Genomic DNA, 18,329 nt, shown 5'->3' on the forward strand with positions numbered 1-18,329 from the left:
CTGAATGAGAGAGAAGCCAGGAAGCAAGTCAAAGAGCAGAGTGCAGCAGCTCTCATTGTGCTCTGCCCCCTTGGCTTTCTGCCTCCACTTGTGGCACTGCTTGGCTCTGCTCCTTGTGCTCATGGGCTCAACAAATGTGCCTGTGGAAATTCAGACCCGCAGCTGCTGTCCGCGGGGGCCCTGACTGCTTCCTGTGTTCCCGTTTCACAGCTTAAGCACTTGGCTTAAATGGCAGATGACTTCTATGTTTTGTGTCTTTTGTAGGTATTTTATGAAGGATTATAGTAAGATGCAACTACTATGGTTGTACTTTGTTGGTTTTTTTTCCTTATGTTCCTTTTCTGGTGTTGTGATATGTTGACATTTTTTTTATGTTGTCCTTCTGTGAGATTACAACCTCAGTATCTTGGATTTCGGTTTCTAGAAATATAAGACAGGCAAGTTCTACAGTCTTTCGCCATTCAAGGGATATGCTTTAGAAATAGAATGTAGCAGTTTCCTTACAGTATCTAAAACACTGTTAGCTTTTTTTTGTCACGTGTTACTGTTCATCTGCTTTCACTTACATAGCCAGGTTACTTGCAAAATGTGAAGCATATTAAAATTGAAATGATTCTCAGTTTGCTTCCAATCTAGCATTCAATCTGTGCAAAGATGTGTTCGATAGTGTAGATCGGTAACTCAGAGCAGCTAAAGCTTGGCCTTTGGATGCTTCACCTTCAGAGCAGTCTGTCTTGAGTGACTGGGTTGGAAGCTGAAGGCCCTGACAGCACTTGTCTTTTAATAACTGTACTGCTTTTTTCCTCACTTATGTTATAGACAAAAGCATTCATCTTGTACTCTGAAAAAAGTCTAATTTCTTGCTGTGCCATAGACCTTTTGTGAGTCAGCAGATGCCAGTATCCACAAACAGGTGCAGACAGATGCAAATGGATGTAGACCAGCCCTGGTTGAGTACAACTGTACTAAGGTGGTTCTCCGTCCAAGGTAATAAGCTTTTGTTTTGCAGACAGTTGGAAAACATGTTTCTCCTAAATAGAACATGGAAAATATATACGTGTAGACTGTCATCTTAATAGCTTCTTAATTAACTTTTTTGTTATTTCTTCCAAAGAGCACTTTGTAAAGTGGAGTAGAGCTCCTTGCCATCATTTCTTCTCTGGGGAGAAGCAGAAACCTAAGTTCAGTGGATTTAAACAAAGCCCTTGTTTCCTTTGTGCAGTCCTCATGAAGCTTGTAGGAAGGAAGTAAGACTTGGGGAAGCAAAAAATGGGGAAGTGTCTTAAACGAGTCTTGAAACGCAGCACGATTCTTCACTTGGCTGTGGATTTGATTCAACAGGAGTGGGAATTCACAGTGGAAGTTTTGTGCATTAGGACTGAGCAGTGCTTACACAGATGTGGCAGTGCTTGCTGACATTTCTGCAGTAAATGAACTCCTGCTTTGCATTACTTAAACCAATATTGGAAATGATTTTTTTTGAGACAGAATACACTGAGGTAGAGCATTTCATACCCCATAGCACAGTATGGCAAATGAATATAATAATACATTTAACTGTACATTAACCTGTTTTATTTTGTGATGGCTGTCTGCCCTCCCATCTTTCTCCTTTGACCCCAGCTGTCCCAAATCAAGGAGAAAAATCTGCTGAAGAGTTTGTACTCACTAGAGCTTCTAAGCAACTGAAGTACTCCTATCCTCTACAGCATGAAAGTAGAGGTCACTGAGGCTTTAGTCACAGACTTCAGGCACACACTGATTCTGCTGGGAATCTTCTTTTCTCACTCTTAAATGCTGTTTTTTCTACTTTATTTTTTTTAATGTCCCTTAAAATTCAATTGTAAGTAAATAGACTCAGAAAATTGAAGCCAGAATAAATGAGAATACTGTGCTATAGGATTTCTGTTCTTTGATTACATGTATTCATATAAGAATGAGGGTTACATGGTACAAACTGGTCCAGTGACAGATGAACCAGTTTAGCTGCTTTAAGTTTCCAGTAGTACATTCTTTGTATTTCTAGAGGTGAAAAATGCACTACATTGGAAAAACGACTGTAATATTAATTACAGTTTGTGATATGAAAGAGTTTAAATTGAGAGTTTATCCTAATTAGTTCAAAGAGGCATTTTAGGAATGATTTATTTCTAGACGTTTAGAACTTAAAAATGCATTCACTGCTAAACAGAGATGCATTTTTTTTGCCAAATCATTTCTCTGTGTTACTCAGAGCCATTTTTGTTAACCTGTGCAAATGTGATATTGAGCAAAAAAGAGCATGAGCTAAAAACAGCCATCAGAAAAATGCAGCGTTGAGTTGCCTGCTTACTTAGATTTGTTTGTCCACCAAAATATATGATACCTCATACACTTTTTGGAAACGGTGTCTTGAGTGCACAAGGGGTGATCCTGATAATATGTTAAGGTAGCTGATGAATGAGCATGGCAGTGTAAAAATAAAAAGTTATTGGAATCTGTTCATTCACTGATATTTTCTTGCTCACTGAAGACTGAAGCGGAAGATGTCTGAAACTTAAAAACATTTTTAAAGACAGAGCAGCCTTCTGGACTGGTAGTTGTCCTTGGCTTTTGGAAGGCCAAGTTCTGGAGTTGTCAGCCTTGCTTTGAGATCAGCCAGCCTCTTGAGTTTGATTGCAGTGACTTTGGTAGTAATGTCTATTTACGTGTGGTAATGGAGGTGAATTTTGCTACTTTAATTTCTCCTGTTTGCTCATTGCTCACCAGCTGATAAGTAGCCTTAATAATAAAAATATTCAAGATCATGTGCCTCACTTTCAGTATGGTAAATGTTTTAATTAAGAAGTTGAAATTAAAAAGCTTAGGTCACATTTTCAATTAAGGCATAAGCATTTATAAAAATTGGCCACTGTTTATGTATTATGAAATTCTAGAAGACTTATTCTCATTATCCATAAGAATAATGGGATATTTTCCACCTATTTTCCTAGAGTGTGGTATTCAGTGGTTAGCTTGGGCTGCAGCAGTAGCTGCTTTTGTAGGAATGCTTCTCTCAAACTACCATGTTACTTGTAGTGAAGGATGTGAGAGAGATCACAGATGATGGATGATGAGGTGAGGAGAAAAGGGGAGAGAAAAGAAGGAAGTTACTTTAGACCTTTTTTCTTGTGTTATGACTTTGTAAATTATAAGTGTATCCCTTTGCTATATTTATTTCTTGTTAACGTTACTGTGGTTACGTTCTCTGTCTGGTCCAGAACAAGTGATCGACCAGACAGGACTGTATCCTACAAATCTAAGTGCAACAAGTCACTCTTCTGTGCTTGTTTGATGAGGTGGCATTTGAAGGGCAGAGACCCCACAGAGATTTAATTTCTGGGCCGGCTGTACAAGTATGCACTTGTGAAATCAGGTCACTCTGGAAAGTAGGAGTGATCTGCAACAGACTTCAAAATTCTGCATTAAAAACATAAATGGAGGAAGAGATGCAGCATAGTTTCATGTATTTAGACAGGATTATCGTATCAAGCACAATAATGTATGTGAAATAGAATGCATTTATTTCAACTTTGAGTTTCTTGTAGGTGTTGCTGAATTTATTCTATTTTATTTGGGTGAGAAGCGTTTAAAGAAGCATCTGTAGATGTAGTAGTTACAAATGAGTATTTACAAATATACAATTAAAATTGTAATGCTGTACTTGGTCCTTGCAATAAAAGAGCCTTGTACATTCCTAGAAACATTTATGGAAGAAACTGGATCTTAACAAATGATGATGGCCTATCAGTGGAGAGGTACATGGAGAGTGGTAGAAGCTCATCTGGTATTACAGACATTTCAAAATGAAACCAAACTGACAACAACTTGAGCAAATTCTTTAGTGGAACCTTTGTAACAACTGTTCTGAGGCCCTCTTTCAGCTTTATTGTTAATGAAATCTTGTGTGTGATTTTCTTACTATTATTAGTAGGGAATTACATGAGAAGGTGTACTCAGCAAAAGATAAAATGGTAGTAGAACACAGCAGAATATGCTTTTGCTTAGGCGGATTTACTATGCCTTATATAATTAACTTTAAATTCAAGTCATTGGGATGTTTGTTTAAAGGCTGTAGGGAATACCATATGCGTTTGTGGCTTTGAACTGATGGTAAGGGATGAACTAGATGCTGGCTTGTATGCAATATTTGTTTTATGTTAGAAATTTTGCCTTATGAAGCATTTGAATTTTGGCATCTTTTACCCTCCTGTGGTAGTGTCCAATTCAGGAAATTTGGCTGGATGTAGCCTTAAATATACGTGTATATTTCCTCAGCTTCCTGTAGTATGGATATAAAGATGTCCACAGTCACTGTGTTCTTATCTGGTCTGGTTGTGTCAAACTGATAATACAGTTGCAGCCTAATGCTATTTATTGATTTTATTTTTTTAGCTAACAGCAGATTGGTGATTACTGTTTGTCAGGATATTTTAAAATACGTGAAGTGTTTGGAGATGGTAACGCTTCTAAAGCTACATCCACAACAGATAATGTTTTAGGTGGATTTTATCCTTCTAGATAAGGTTTGTATTTATTATGCAAGGTACCAAATAGTGCATTTTGCATGTTCGTGGTTATGGTTTTGGTTTGAGTGGTATTCGGAGGCAATTGGAGGGGAAGGAGCAAAAGGTGCTCTATCAGTGCTCTTGAAGGAGATGAGTCTACTTGCCAACCCTGGAAAAGGGCTGAGTGGGAGAAGACATGAGGGGCAAGTTCATCTATTTGAATGCTGAGCTGAAAAAATGTGTTAGTTCATAGTTCAGGCACAAGCATAGGTAGCTGTGAAGGTTCTTATAAAGGATGAGTCGATTTTGGGTGGACATAAAGGATCAGAGAACCACAACTGGTTTTAACAACTGGATGTATTAAATGCATTAACTTTTTTCATTACATTATTCATACTAGCTTGCTACAAAAGTGTCCTTGAAATATGTTTTGAAGTTCAGTTCATTGTAGTTCTCTAAGTGGCAGAGGTAAAGGGACCTTCTGAGTGTGAAATCTGTTGGAAACAGGATCTTCGTATAATGAACCCAGAGCTCGGGGGTACTGCTGTTTTGTAATAGGCTGATCCTGAGTCTCGTAAGCTTTGCTTGCCTTAGAATACATATTATAATAAGCACAATTGTGGTTTTTAATGTCCTGTGCTAAATCCTGTGGGTGTTATAAGGCTTTGATGTTGCCCGTGTTCCTTGGTTGTCATATCTTGTCATCCAGAGCACTTGGCTGGAGGTGTGGGGCAGCACTTCCATGTTGCTGGGCTGTCAGGTGACAGTGCTCCTGCAGCTGCTGGGCTGAGCACAGCCTCGCTTCCTCCCATCCTGCTGCACGCGGTCCTGCAGGCTCAGAAACATTCAGCCTGTGGCACCACCGGGGTCAGGAAGGGGATTACACTTGGGATCTTTTGAGTGTTCCAATGGGAATTGCATCGGTCTGGTGTTTAACTCTGATCCTTATCAAATGGATTACTTCTAAGGTAGGTCATTTTATTGTTACGGTTTGACTAAATAGTTTTATAGGTAGTAGCCTGAGAGAAAACAACTCATTAAGAACTTTAAGTTCTTATTTTACTTTTTTTTTTAAACTCTAATCTGTTTTGGAAATACATCATTCACAACTTCAGATTGCATTTCTTAAGTGTTCAAACATGATTTTATGACTTGTTCCTCGCTTCAAGTGGGAAGGGTATATTTGCAGCGATGCCAATTAGGAAACTGAAAAGTGATCTGAAATGCCTTCCAAAGGGCAGGGTTTGGTTTGCTGGTCTTCAATTTTACAGCACTTTAAAGAGTTGGTGAAAATAAGGAAAAACAATTTTAAACATAGTGAGAATAATTCAAATTAGTGTTTTGCTTCCTGGACAGGATATCCTTTTTGTGTTGTTGATTTCAGGGCTAGGGGAGTGGAAATACCAGTTTTGTTTGCTTAGGTGAAATACCGACTACTGCTCTCACTTTGTAGACTTTCAGCTGCAGATGCTTGTGTTAAGAAAAATGTGGGCTAATGTTTGGCAAAATTAGGAGTTCCTCCTCTATTGTTCTAAGGAAAATAAGTATTCGCATAATGTATATGATGGTAATAAATGGGGGTGGAATTGGTGTCTGAAATTGAGACCAGATGCTTTATAGCACAGTTTGCTGCCTAGCTTGAAATTAATTCCAAAAGAAGTAATGCAGTTAAGTTTTGTGTTGTGAAGGAGGGCTGGAATCAGTGGAGAGAATGAGGGAAGTGGAAGGAAATCACAAGTTCCTTCATCTTCATACAGGTGGATATTTTTATTAATCCTCAATTTTAATGATTGTGTACAGTCAGCAGGAGAATCTGACAGATATGAGTTTGAATTTGTTGTCAAACCAAACTTTGTCAAGTCTCTGAGCCATCAGTCACTATTAGCAAAGCAGTTCCAGATTTACTAAAGCTGAAGCGGATGGGTTTAGTTGCTAGAAAAAGGCCACAACACACTAATAAACGTTCATTTATGTTGAAGGTAGATTCTGGTTTCCAAAGTTCTACTGCTGGCATGCTAGCTTAGTACGTTATCTGTGTTATGCTGGCATACTGGGTTTTGTTTGCTTGTTTGTTTTTGTTTTGTCTAACTTAGAATTATGATCAAAGATTCTGTTAAAGGGAGAATAGTAGTACTTTCAGGTACAATTAAAAACTCTTGCTTTTGGTTATGATCTTAATCTCATCAGTGGTCATTTCTTTTAAATATATTTTGTTGTGCTCATCCGATTGCCTCTCTTTGCTTCTGTACCCTTCCATTATCCCAGTTTAATTTATTAAGGTTTTCTTTCTTCACTTTGGTAAATCACATGCTTTTTCTGAATATGCTGTCTTTTCTGATCCATTCTCAAGCTTTTGTTTTGTATCTTTCTGTTAAAACCTGAAGTCTTTAAAATAATGGAACTTCAGGGAAATATTATTATTCCAGTTGCAATACTTCTAAGGTGGATAAGAGGAAAGGAAACAGTCCGTCACTGTTAGTCTTGGGTTGATGTTTATATGAAATAACTTTATGTGGCAGAAAATATTGAAGTAGCCACATTTAAACATTTGATACATACACGCAGAAAGTTAACCTTATTGCTGATCAGCATTGCCTTCCTGAAATTAAATATATTTTCATATCTCTAGTCTGATAAACTTTCAAAATGACTGCTTTGAACTTCAATGAACTATTTACAAAATTGTTGTAGGACTGTCTTGCAGTGGCTTGCCTTTGGTTAATGGCAACTCCTTAGTTGGTTTTAGGAGCGTTTACCAGTACTTCACTGAGTGAAACTCTGGTGGTATCTTGTGGAGCACTCAGGAATTTTTAATTACCTAAATCATTATAAGAATTGCATTAAATGACAGTCTTGCTTCTGAAATCCAATAATATTAAAAGAAATCCAGTCTAATTAGCTTGTCATTCTAGGCCCTTCTTGCTGAAAAACAGTCTTAGAATGTTAAATTGTTTCCAAGGGTGTACATAGGCCCAGCACAATCAGCAAATTGCAGTTACCATAATACCGTAACTTCTCTGAACTTGTTCTCAGTTTCTCTTGCTGAGAACAGTCTCTCTTATTGTTGAGCAAATATCTTCGGCAGAAAAGCCAAGTAGGGAAAAAATAGCTGACTGGCTGTGTTGCTGACCTCTAGCTTTTTTTCCAGAGTCTGAATAAACAACTGAGTTGCAAAAGGAAAGTTGTGCACCCCATCAGAAAGTATAGATTGTTTCATGTGGATAGGAGATACTGAAGTTTGAAAGCCTACAGCTCTTTAAATTTCTTCTTGCTGTTGCGGAATGAGACCAGCAATTACTTCAATTGGCAGCCTGAAGTTTGGCTAGTGAACATTTGCCAGCATTAACTGCCTGGCATTATTGTGCTTTGCTCTAAGCTGGGTGAGGGAATCGCTGTGATAAAACTGATCTGTCCTTGGAAACTTCTCTGTTTGGCTTGAACAGACCAATTACAGAATAGCAGAGGTTGGACGGGACCTCAAGAAATTGAGTCCAACCCCCATGCTAAAGCAAGTATCCTGCAATAGGTCACATAGGTAGGCCTCCAGACAGGCCTTGAATGTCTCCATAGAAGGAGACTCTACAACCTCTCCAGACAACCCGTTCCAGTCCTCTGTCACCCTTACAAAAAAGTTCTGCATGTTAGTACAGAACGTTCTGTGTTCAGGTTTTAGGCCATTCCTCCTGGTCCTATCGCTACACACCATCAAGAAGAGCCTGCTCTCATCCATTTGCCTCCCATCTCCCTTTAGATATTTATAAACACTTGTCAGATCCCCTCTCAGTCTTCTTTTTCCCAGGCTGAGCAGTCTCAGGTTACTCAGTGTTTCCCTGTATAGGAGTTGCTTCAGGCCCTGTGTCATGTTTGTGGCCCTCTGCTGGACTTCTTCTCGGAGATCCTTGTCTTTTTTGAACAGAGGAGCCAAGTTGTCTAACTGTGGCTTCACCAGGGCAGAGTGGAGGGGGAGAATCACCCCTGTATCCCATTGGCCTTCTTGGCCACCAGGGCACATTGCTGGCTCACGGCCAATCTTCTGGCCACCCAGGCCCCCAGGTACTTCTCTGCAGAGCTCCTCTCCAGCAGGTCATCTCCTAACTGGTACTGATACAGGTAGTTATTCCTCCATGGGTGCAAGACTACGCTTGCTCTTGTTAAACCTCATCAGGTTCCTCCCTGCCCAACTCTTCAGTCTGTCCAGGTCTTGTTGAATGATAACACAGCCTTCAGATGCGTCAGCCAGCCCTCCCAGTATTGTCAGCAAACATGCTGAGGGTGAACTCTATCCCTTCAACTTCTTCAGAAAAGAGCAGTGCTCTTTGCCCAGTTACTAAATGTTTATTCTATGTAGCGTCAGTGAAGTGGCTTCCCTTTCATGAAGATGCAGCTATGTGCTTTTTTGGCATATCATTCTCATTTTGTGACCCTTAATAGTTTTCTGTACCCTTGTGAAAAGAGTTTCAGGAAAAAAATCTGTATAAAAAATCTGATGCTCCTTTTACTCATTTTATGGCATTTTTGTATTATTACAGGAATAATTGTTTTCTATTTAAACTTCTTCCATTCCCTTTCTGCATGGATGCGAAAAAACAAAAGATAGGTGAAATTAATCTTTTCATGTATTGTCCTGTTGACTTTTGGGAGAAATTATAGCACTAATATGAAACTGATGTTTAAGGTGAAATTTTCAAAGTGGAAATGCTTTGTGAATGATCCTTCAACTTCCCACTTGCCTTTTTGATGTCTGACTTCATGGCTGAAGCAAAACAGCCCACCCAGGTTAGCCTGTTCTCATGTAAGGAAAGGATTAGAGAATAACTTTGCTTAATTATTTGAGGAATTTGTTGAATCACTTGGAGTCCAGCAGGTATTCTCCCAGGACCAAGTTTATCCTTGTGTTTGAAAGGAAAACTACCTAAACATGTTAGGATTGGCTTTGGTTTGAGCATGAGCAATTCAGTCTGCCTGTTGGAATGAGGCTTATCTGCTTGAGAAATGCACAGGGGGTCAAGGAGTTCAATGTGCTGTCTTGTAGTTAATAGATAAAAAGCTTCAGGCAGACCGAAGAAGTGTGACAGAGCTCTAGAAGTAGCTTTACTGAGTTCACATTATTTACAAAATCGAGCAAGATCAGGATGAAGAAAATGTAATTTTGATAATTTGACAGTAAGCTTGGACTTGAGAGTTACTGTTTCCGATAAACATGGGCACTATTAACTCTTCTTCTGCTTGACTGTATACCGCAGTACTCTTGGCTCTGTCCCTCCCTTGTTTTCCTGGTTTAAAGCTGTGAGGTCTGAGCACCAGCACTCACCTGTGCCTTTCCCTTAGTAGAACCTGCTAATAAGTGTTTTCCTCTTACCTATTTCATTTAACAGATTTCAGTGAATGTAGTATCAGTGGGACCTATACGTTTGTAATAGAGATGATCTTGCTACTTTTGAAGCCATAGTGGTAAGGTTTACAATACATTGCCTCTTTTTCATTAGGAAACCAAACTTTGGAAGATGATTCTATAAGGTTTGATTGCATAAAGATTCCAATGAGGTCTTTTACTGTCCTTGCAGAATTAAATAATCTGTTTGTATAAGCTAGTGGGTTGTGTTCTTAGAGTGTTGTGTACTTGATCTGCTATTTTAGCCAGCAAGTGTTATTTTAGATTTTAGTTAGCAAATAATGTCTTAAAAGGATTTCTGTTTTGATCAATTTCTTCACATTGTTTTCTGTCTCAGAGACTAAGGCTCCCATTAATAATGGTTCTTCTAGCTGCAGTTGTGCTATCCTTCCTCCTGTATTAAGTTACAGAATTGTACTGGACACGTCCAGAAATCAATGTGGTAGCAAGTGCAAACTGCAAATTTGCACTAAATTCCATCACTGATTGTGCTTAGTCAATGATATGAAATGCTCTAGGACACTGAAAATATATCCAGCTGAGATTTGCTGAAATTCGAAGGTCGTAGGAAGAAATCTGAACACATTAGTGGGAAATCAGTGTTGTTTTCTGAGTGAAGAGCTGTATTGCTAAGTTCTCTGACAGGGCAGGCACATTGCTGTGTGAATTGCTGTACAACTGTATTTTATGGGAAGGATGATTTGCATTGTTTATAACCTTTCCACGGAAATACAGAACAAAAGCTAAAACAATATAAAAGTACTGTATGGGGTGTTCTTCCTTGTAGTTTTTATATAATAGCTATTTTAATTGGACCCGATTTGGAGGTAGATCTTTGGTCATGTCTGTAATTAAATATTAAGCTTACCTTTGGAAGAAACTTCTCTTATTTCAAGTGTAAAGTTTTATGGCTTTTTTCCTTCCTTCTTTTAGCATAGAAAATATTAAAACAACAAAGTAACTTCTGGGTTTAGAGACTTAACACGCTGCTTATAGAAATCATACTGATAGAGGTTATCAACCCTGCACTTTCTTTGAGTGCAATTCAGTTTGCACTGTAGCTTATTGTAAGCAGTTCTACCTTTCTCCTCTTCCCAGTAATTTGTCTCTTTTTCTTGTAACTTTTCTCAACAGCCAAGTTCTGTTTTTCCATGCTTTTTCCCGCTTTCCCCTTGGGTGTGTTTGGACCCATGGCCCCAGTGTGGTGTTTTCTTACTAAGGAAGGAATAAATAGGTTCCTGCATTCACCTTCAGATTGGGTTTTATCTGAACTTCTCCAAGAGATAATCCCTTTTAGACACCCAGGACTTTACTGTTCTGAATTTAAGTGTGCCTGGTGAGGGGAAAAAAAAGTAACCTAACAAAACCACCTAAAACCGTCTTGTGAAACTGGTGAAATTGAACTCTGACAGTGAAGGCGGTCCTCTGTTCCTACGGTCAGGACAACATTGGTGAGGCCACTGGTTTGGCAAGTGGGAAAAGATGGTGGAAATACATTAAGGAGATACATGAAACTGAGTGCTAGCTTGTGCCAAGCTCTAGAGACTACATGATGTTGGTGTTGTGTAACTGTGTGAACATTTCCCCCAGTTTTTTGCGATTGCAGGACCAGTTCACCACATTCTCAGTGATTTCTAAACTATAACTGTTACCATATCAGTTCAATGTTTCTGGAGCTCTGAAAACAGTTTTGTGTAGGTTTAGAACTGGATTCTTTCTGGGAGTCTGTGTTGTGCTTGGATAGCTTGATGACCCTTTTAGACATTTCTTCTTAAAAGGGTACGTTGCTTGGCCTGCAGAAAGTGCCGGGTGGAACGATGGAAGCATGTGCCATTCACATCCTTCCCTGCAGAAAATAGTTGTTGAATCCCTAGGATTGCAGTAACGGTGTCGTACAACTTCTTTTACTTCCTCTGAAACTACTGTAGCTTTACAAACTGAATTAACTCATGGGTAAGTAAATGAGCTAGGAACTGCCAGTATGTGAAGTAAAAGGCCGTGAGAAGCACATTTTTGCATCTGCTTTATCTATCTTGTTTTGTGTCTTATTTATTTTTGGAAATGATTGTAGAACATCTGGAAAGAAAGTTAGAGGAGTGTTCTTCCACATTCCTGTTTCATCACAGTCTCTTCAACAAGAACTTGTCCTTCCTTTGTGTCCTCTCCTAAAACCAAATGAGAATGTATGCTCAAACTTTGGAAATAAATGTTGAGGGTTAGCTTGTGTACATGGACAACTAATATTTCATTTTTTGAATTGAAAGAAATAATTTCATTCTAACATGCATAAAATATTCTTCTTTTGTAGAGACGTGGAGCCATTTCCTATGACAGCTCCGATCAGACTGCGTTGTACATTCGTATGCTAGGTAAGCATACCAATTTCTATATTGCAGAGGTCTTACAGTTATTATTTAGAAAAACATAAAATAAAAATTATATATTTGAGCATTGTACTTTTAAGTTTAATAATTCTCTTTTTCCTGGAAAATATTCTGGTTAAGCTCTTCAGAAAAACCTTTTAATGTTGATTTGGGTTTTTGGTTGTTTTGCATTTTTAGAAATTTTAAATTTTTTTTTTATCAAGGTAACCATTTTGTTGAATACTTTGTTCACGCATTGAAATAAAAATAAATTACTGTTTTTATAATTAATGCAAGGCATTCAGTAGAAGATTTAATTTTACAAATTACTGTAATTTATTTGCTATGGATCTTTTGTTCTTGTTATGGAATTTTACCTCTGTGTAGTATCTTTCTGGTTAAAACTGTAGCTTAGGGAATATTTGCGTGTGGAAATTACCATACACTTCAAAAAATGTCAGTACTGAGGCTGTGAAATGCTCAAGGTGTTCTTAAAATAATGATACGGTTTTAAAAAATACTCCTTATTAATTCTAGAAGATGACTTGAGAAGCAAAAGGACGCGTGACAGGGCTGGTAGCTTAGTCAGCTTTCTGAAGAATGTTTCCAGAGTAACAACTAGATAAAAGCCAAATTAAAAAGAGAGGACAGTACTGGGAGGAGCAAGCATCAGGGGACACCCCCTGTGATACAGAGTGCACTGAGGACGGAGTTGAGGTTAGTAGTTGAGAGGAGCAAGCTGCAAAACTCTTGCAGATGACCCGAGGGACTCTGTATATGCTCTTAAGTCTGTTTCACTGCAAAATTACAGTGCTTAATTTAAGCCAGCTTCAGCTATGATTTTGTGTTGAAATGGGCTATGAATGCTTCCATGTCTTGCACAGCTCAGTGAACACAAGCAGCTAGTGATTATAAATTCTTACCCTGTTCCGACTAGATCTGCCAGAACGTGTCTTTTTTTATGCCCTGAGTCTTTTCAGTTCTCTTGTAAATTGCACTTATCCCTGTCTCCAGAAATTCAAGACTATGTTCCCTATGAATTTATAGTCATAAGCTACGTATGTCAGGCAAATGTGTGTGCATGTAAAATGCAACTTTGACTTAACACCTTTCCATTTTTCAATTATTTTTTCTTGATTTTTTTCTTTATTTTAAGTTTGTAAAGCTGTTAATAATATAGCACTGGCTGTCTAGTAAAGAATTTTTAATAGCAGAATGTAATTTGGAGGGATGTTAAGAAAAGTAGGAGGATAGATGATGCTGTTTTATAAATTCTAATTGAAAAAGCAGCTTTTTTGAGGGCGTAGAATTAAGCTTCATATTAAGAAGTTAAATCACTTATTTTCAGTCATCCCTCATGCAAGATAAACATAGAACTCTTCAAAATAGGATTTTTATTTTTTTTGAACTCGTCTGCTAATGGTAGAAGTTCAACTTGTAAGAAAATTTCTGGGGAGAATAATCTTTGGTTGCTTTGAAAGCTTAGCTTAATTGTACCACCCAGTAGTTAAGCCCACGAATTCTGCAAAAGAGTTTAGTTGCAGAACACAACTGAAACTAGAAGAAAGCAAAGCATGATTTTCTATGGTTCCTAGTGTGTGCACATGGCTGAAGTGAAGGAAGATTCTAATATGCTTTGAAGTCTTTCTCCACTGTGCTAGTAGTCAGAACTGGAATATATTCAGAATGTGTGCAAATGTGTTGAGTAAAATGCATTTCACTTGTTCTCTAATTTGAATTAATTTATTAGGTTATGTGATAATGCTATTCATAACTGACACCTAACTCTTGCAGACGTTATTGTTTAAATGTGACAGCTACTTAGAAGCAGTATGTCTTTTAAAGGAGTAGACCTCCTCTAACTTCTGCTGGGGAATGGTATCAATAAGCAAACAAAAGATTGCTCATTAGGTATATGAATCTGTATGTTACATTCTTGTTATTTACTTGTTAGTGATCACTTTGTTTCCCCCAAATATTAAGTACACAGTACTGTACGAAAAAGCAGCTGTTTACCAGAGTATTGTTGTATGCATAAATGCATTATAAAAATAGACCAGCCTGAAAGCTGAACAGTTGGATGCATCAGTATTTAGAAACATTCTTATCAGTACAGATTGAAAGATGATTATTTTCAACTAGAACTTTTAAAAGAAATAGTGTTGGATTCCCTGTTTGTTTTAAATTTTACTCCTTTTAGCAGAGGACCTGTAAGAAATTCTCAGCTGTAACGTTATGGGAACTTACACAGTCATAAGAGGTATTGCCTTTTTCTTCATTGGTTGCTATTACAGACTATGTCTGCTGCACCTAAGTAAGGGCTCCATTTTAGCAAACCAAAGTAGAAAACGTAAGGGTATCTAGGACGCTTCCTTCTGCATCTGTTTAGGTGAGTAGGCCATAGAGTTGCTTCCTTTAATATCCTCCAGATGTTCTGATTGGAATCCAATGGAAATTCATTTGCACCATGAGGTCAGAAATTTCAGTGTTTCCAGTTCAACTAAAAAGATCAAATTTTAGGGGCACATGAAATAAACTAACAAATCCCCCAAGTGTCAGTATAAACAAAAACAGCATTGATGATAATGACTCGTCTGTTATACCCTGTTCCCAAAATAAGTGCTAAGCCATTATTGAGTGGCTGATTTGCTGTTTTAAAGTATACATACAGATGCAGCATTGTAAAATTTTTCTTTTAAGACCTTGAATAGGCTAATAAATGTACATCACTTCAGTCAGCTATTTCTCTCAGCAGCTATGAGAAATCTGCACTATTTCCTATAAGTGCTTCCATGTTATCTTGGTACTTCATTGAATTTATTTCCCCCTCCCCTCTGCTCTTCTGTCTTTTCCTGTAGTTATTTTGTACTGCCTGACTTTTGCTACTGCGCATGGCCTGGGAAGAGTGGGGCATTGACTGCTTGTGTTGGAGAGCACATATCTCAACTAAAGCTGGAACAGTATGCCCTGTTTTAAAAATCTTGATCACTTTAACTAGGTATCACTGGAGGCAAGCAATTGAGAATGCAGGGCATGTTCTTCTGTAGCAGCAATTGCTATGTTGTATTGCTTTTGCTTTAATTCCAGCATATTCAGCTGACCTGTCATCTGTTTCTTCAGCACATTTAATAGCAGCTTGGGTCTATGGAGGTAGTAATTCTTTCTGAAAATCCTGTGCTGTGCACCTTCATGCTTTTGACTTGTGTGAGTGATTTACCTTGAGGTGGCTTCTATTCCCAGCTGTCCTCCATGATCTGAGATTTCTGCTCCTTCTCCAGAATCCCTGGGCAACCTGAGCAGCTACTGCATGGTTCTGGTTCGGACTGGAAGATTAGGGTAGCATGAATACATGTTGTGTAACTTAACATGCAAGGATGTAAACTATGGTGTGTCAGCTGCCGTGTGAGTTTCAAAGCTGTCCTTGCAGTGTGAGTGAGAGTCTGAGAGAGGGCTTAGGAGCTAAACGAGCAGTCTCCAGGTAAGTTTTGCTGAAGACCTGACATTTCTTCAGTTGTATCTGTCAACTTCCCTCTTACATGTTCTCTCTTCCATTATTTATTCAGCCTTCAAATCATTTTTTCCCTGTGTGGCTTTTGTCTTTTAAAGGAAGGAAAGAAAATCAATCTGTAAAGAACTATTCTGGAAATAAAATCCAGTTGGATACTCAGCCAGCAGACACTGTACATCAGGTGTGCCTACAATCCCTAGCGCTGTTCAAGAAGCGTTTAGATGAGGTGCTAAGGGATTTGATTTAGTAGTTGGGTAGGGATAGTGATAGGAGGATGGTTGGACTAGATGATCTTGTAGGTCCTTTCCAGCCTTATGAACCTATGAACCTACAAAATCAAACTTTGAATGGAAAGCTGAGAAACACATTAAGAAAACTCTTTTCTCCTGATTTTTTGGATTCACTGATACTCGCAAAGAGGAAAAAAAAAATTGTTCCTGGAAGTCCATTATCATGGTGATGCTGGACTTGAATGAGTTCCCTAAGAAAACAGAGGAGTTATTCCAGAGTGTCTGAAATAACTGTTAAAGAGGCACTTAACATTAGAGCTATCATCTTTCTACCAGTTCTGCCCCACCAAGGAAATCTACCTGTAAGCATTGTGATCTGGTGGTATCAAAGCGTTTCATAACCACTTTGTTTTTAAAAGGTCTAAATAAGTAAAAAAAAATTCATAAATTATCTTGGTTTGTGTGTTGAATTTAATTATCTTTCATCTACCGTAGTAATAACCAGCTTTTATGTTGAACTTCTTATGTTGATTGAAAAAATTATGTGATAATAGTGTCCTTGTATCTGGCAAAGGCCATCTTGAATCTGAAGTGTCTAATACCTTTTTTTTGTTGATGTTACCTATGACTACAGTCTTGTTTTTCTTAAATTTGTTTCCAAGTCATAGATTTACAAGATCTTTGCAGAATTTATCAACCAAGTGTGAATGAGTTGTGCTCTGAGCAAGCACAATGAAGTGGGCGCATTTGGCATCCATTGATCTCAGCCAGTCAGATCAGTTGAACCTTGAATGCATAATGATGGTCAGGTACTTTTGGATGTTTGCTACTAATTACATACATGTAGTTGAGATTAGTCGCATTGTGCTCTCCTGCTTTTGTTTTGATCCAGCAGGAATTTCTACTTGGTGTACTGTGATAAATTCCAGTCCTGGAGTACTGATAATTTTTCCAGAATGCCAGAATAAAATTAAGTGTATTCTGAATGTAACTCCTGGTAGAAGCAATGGTTGTACTCTGCTTTATTTATTTGTTTTTGCTTTCCTTCTCAAAATGCACAACACTGTGAGCTTTTCAGGAGTAACGGGGTTACTATTATCCTAGCTGTACCGTTAGGTGAGGCACTAGCAACTAAAACAAAGTAGGAAAAAGCAGAGAGAATTTTTTGGGGTATTGTTTGTCAGATGAATTTGTTTGTTTTATTGCCTGCAGAGCTCTGTATTGGTCTCCGTGTATTTTTCTGTGAACCTTTTCTATTCCCAATGCTTTTAACAAGTAAATTATTTACAAAACTTTTCTGTATGCTGCCCCAAACGATACGGTTGTTAATTTGCAGGCTGGTAAATTTTGAAGGTTAAGAATCCTTTGAAAAATAAGTGCCATTCACAAAAGCTGTAGCATATTTTGATAAGGATTAGCTCAGCTGCACAGTGCAGCTGGTGTGCTGAAAGGGCACACAGCTGTAGCTGTGTCTGATTTGTCAGATAAATAGATGTGATGGGTAATGAAAGATGCGTTTTCCTTTGTATAAACTGCTGTTTTCTTATGCAACTATTAATGCGCTCACCTCTCCTTTTCCTAAGCTTCTTGTCTTTTCCTTTTTATTCACTCATTTCTAACATAAAATTCACCAGCTGTCTTTGAGCCTGACTGAAGAATTCTACAATTTGCTGCCTCTGTATTGTCTGGGAAAAAATGAGCCTCTCAATCTCTGATCAGATGAATGCATGAAATCTTTATAATTCATTTCATTGTCAGTGGTCTGAATTATGGTTTTTACAGGTAATAATAGACTTACTTTACCTTACAGCTCTGTTAAGTTATTCAGTTTCAAAGAAAAAAAACAACAAAACCAACAAAGAAATCCACTTGTATTTGGTATGTTTTTACTGAAACAAAGACTCCTTTCGCAGGGAGCCTGCTGCTTATCTTTTGTGGTGCTTCCAGCTTGTCTCACAAGATAACATTCATGTGGAATGTGTCACTGCAGATATGTCTGTGTTTATAGATACTTATCTCTGGAAATATATTTGTTAAGTGTGAAAAGCATGCCACTAACGTTTTGGTCAGTATCTTCATGCATCTTCCGACTTAGGCTGTCTTAAAATTAGCAAGGTGGCAAGGAAAAGGGAAAAGCACAGGAATAGTAGTTGCTGAAAATTAAGTAGCCATTTTTTATTCTTCTTAAAACCAATCAATTTATTGCATTAAATACAAGAAAATCACTGTGTGAGGAGAGGAATGTAATACACTTATAGCATTTTCGTAATTAGAAATCAGAATACTTCCCTCTCTGAAATTTTAACTTAT

The 18,329-nt window shown here is 38.0% G+C and overlaps 1 protein-coding gene across 4 annotated transcripts in view; it reads left to right on the forward strand.

Moving 5' to 3' along the window:
• The window catches only part of PDE7A (phosphodiesterase 7A), a 71,034-nt gene that overhangs the window by 24,332 nt on the left and 28,373 nt on the right, over positions 1–18,329 (forward strand). For 3 of the 4 annotated variants that reach the window (XM_065751757.1, XM_065751760.1, XM_065751759.1), the window contains exon 2: positions 12,227–12,287. In XM_065751757.1, the coding sequence (XP_065607829.1) occupies positions 12,227–12,287 (61 nt within the window). Of the gene's footprint in view, positions 1–5,417; positions 5,495–12,226; positions 12,288–18,329 lie in introns of those variants that run through there. The other variant, XM_065751758.1, reaches the window with a different exon arrangement.

The sequence above is a fragment of the Cyrtonyx montezumae genome, unplaced genomic scaffold, assembly GCF_038088225.1.
Source record: "Cyrtonyx montezumae isolate F1298 unplaced genomic scaffold, pur_monq_1.0 scaffold_8, whole genome shotgun sequence".
NCBI lineage: Eukaryota > Metazoa > Chordata > Aves > Galliformes > Odontophoridae > Cyrtonyx > Cyrtonyx montezumae.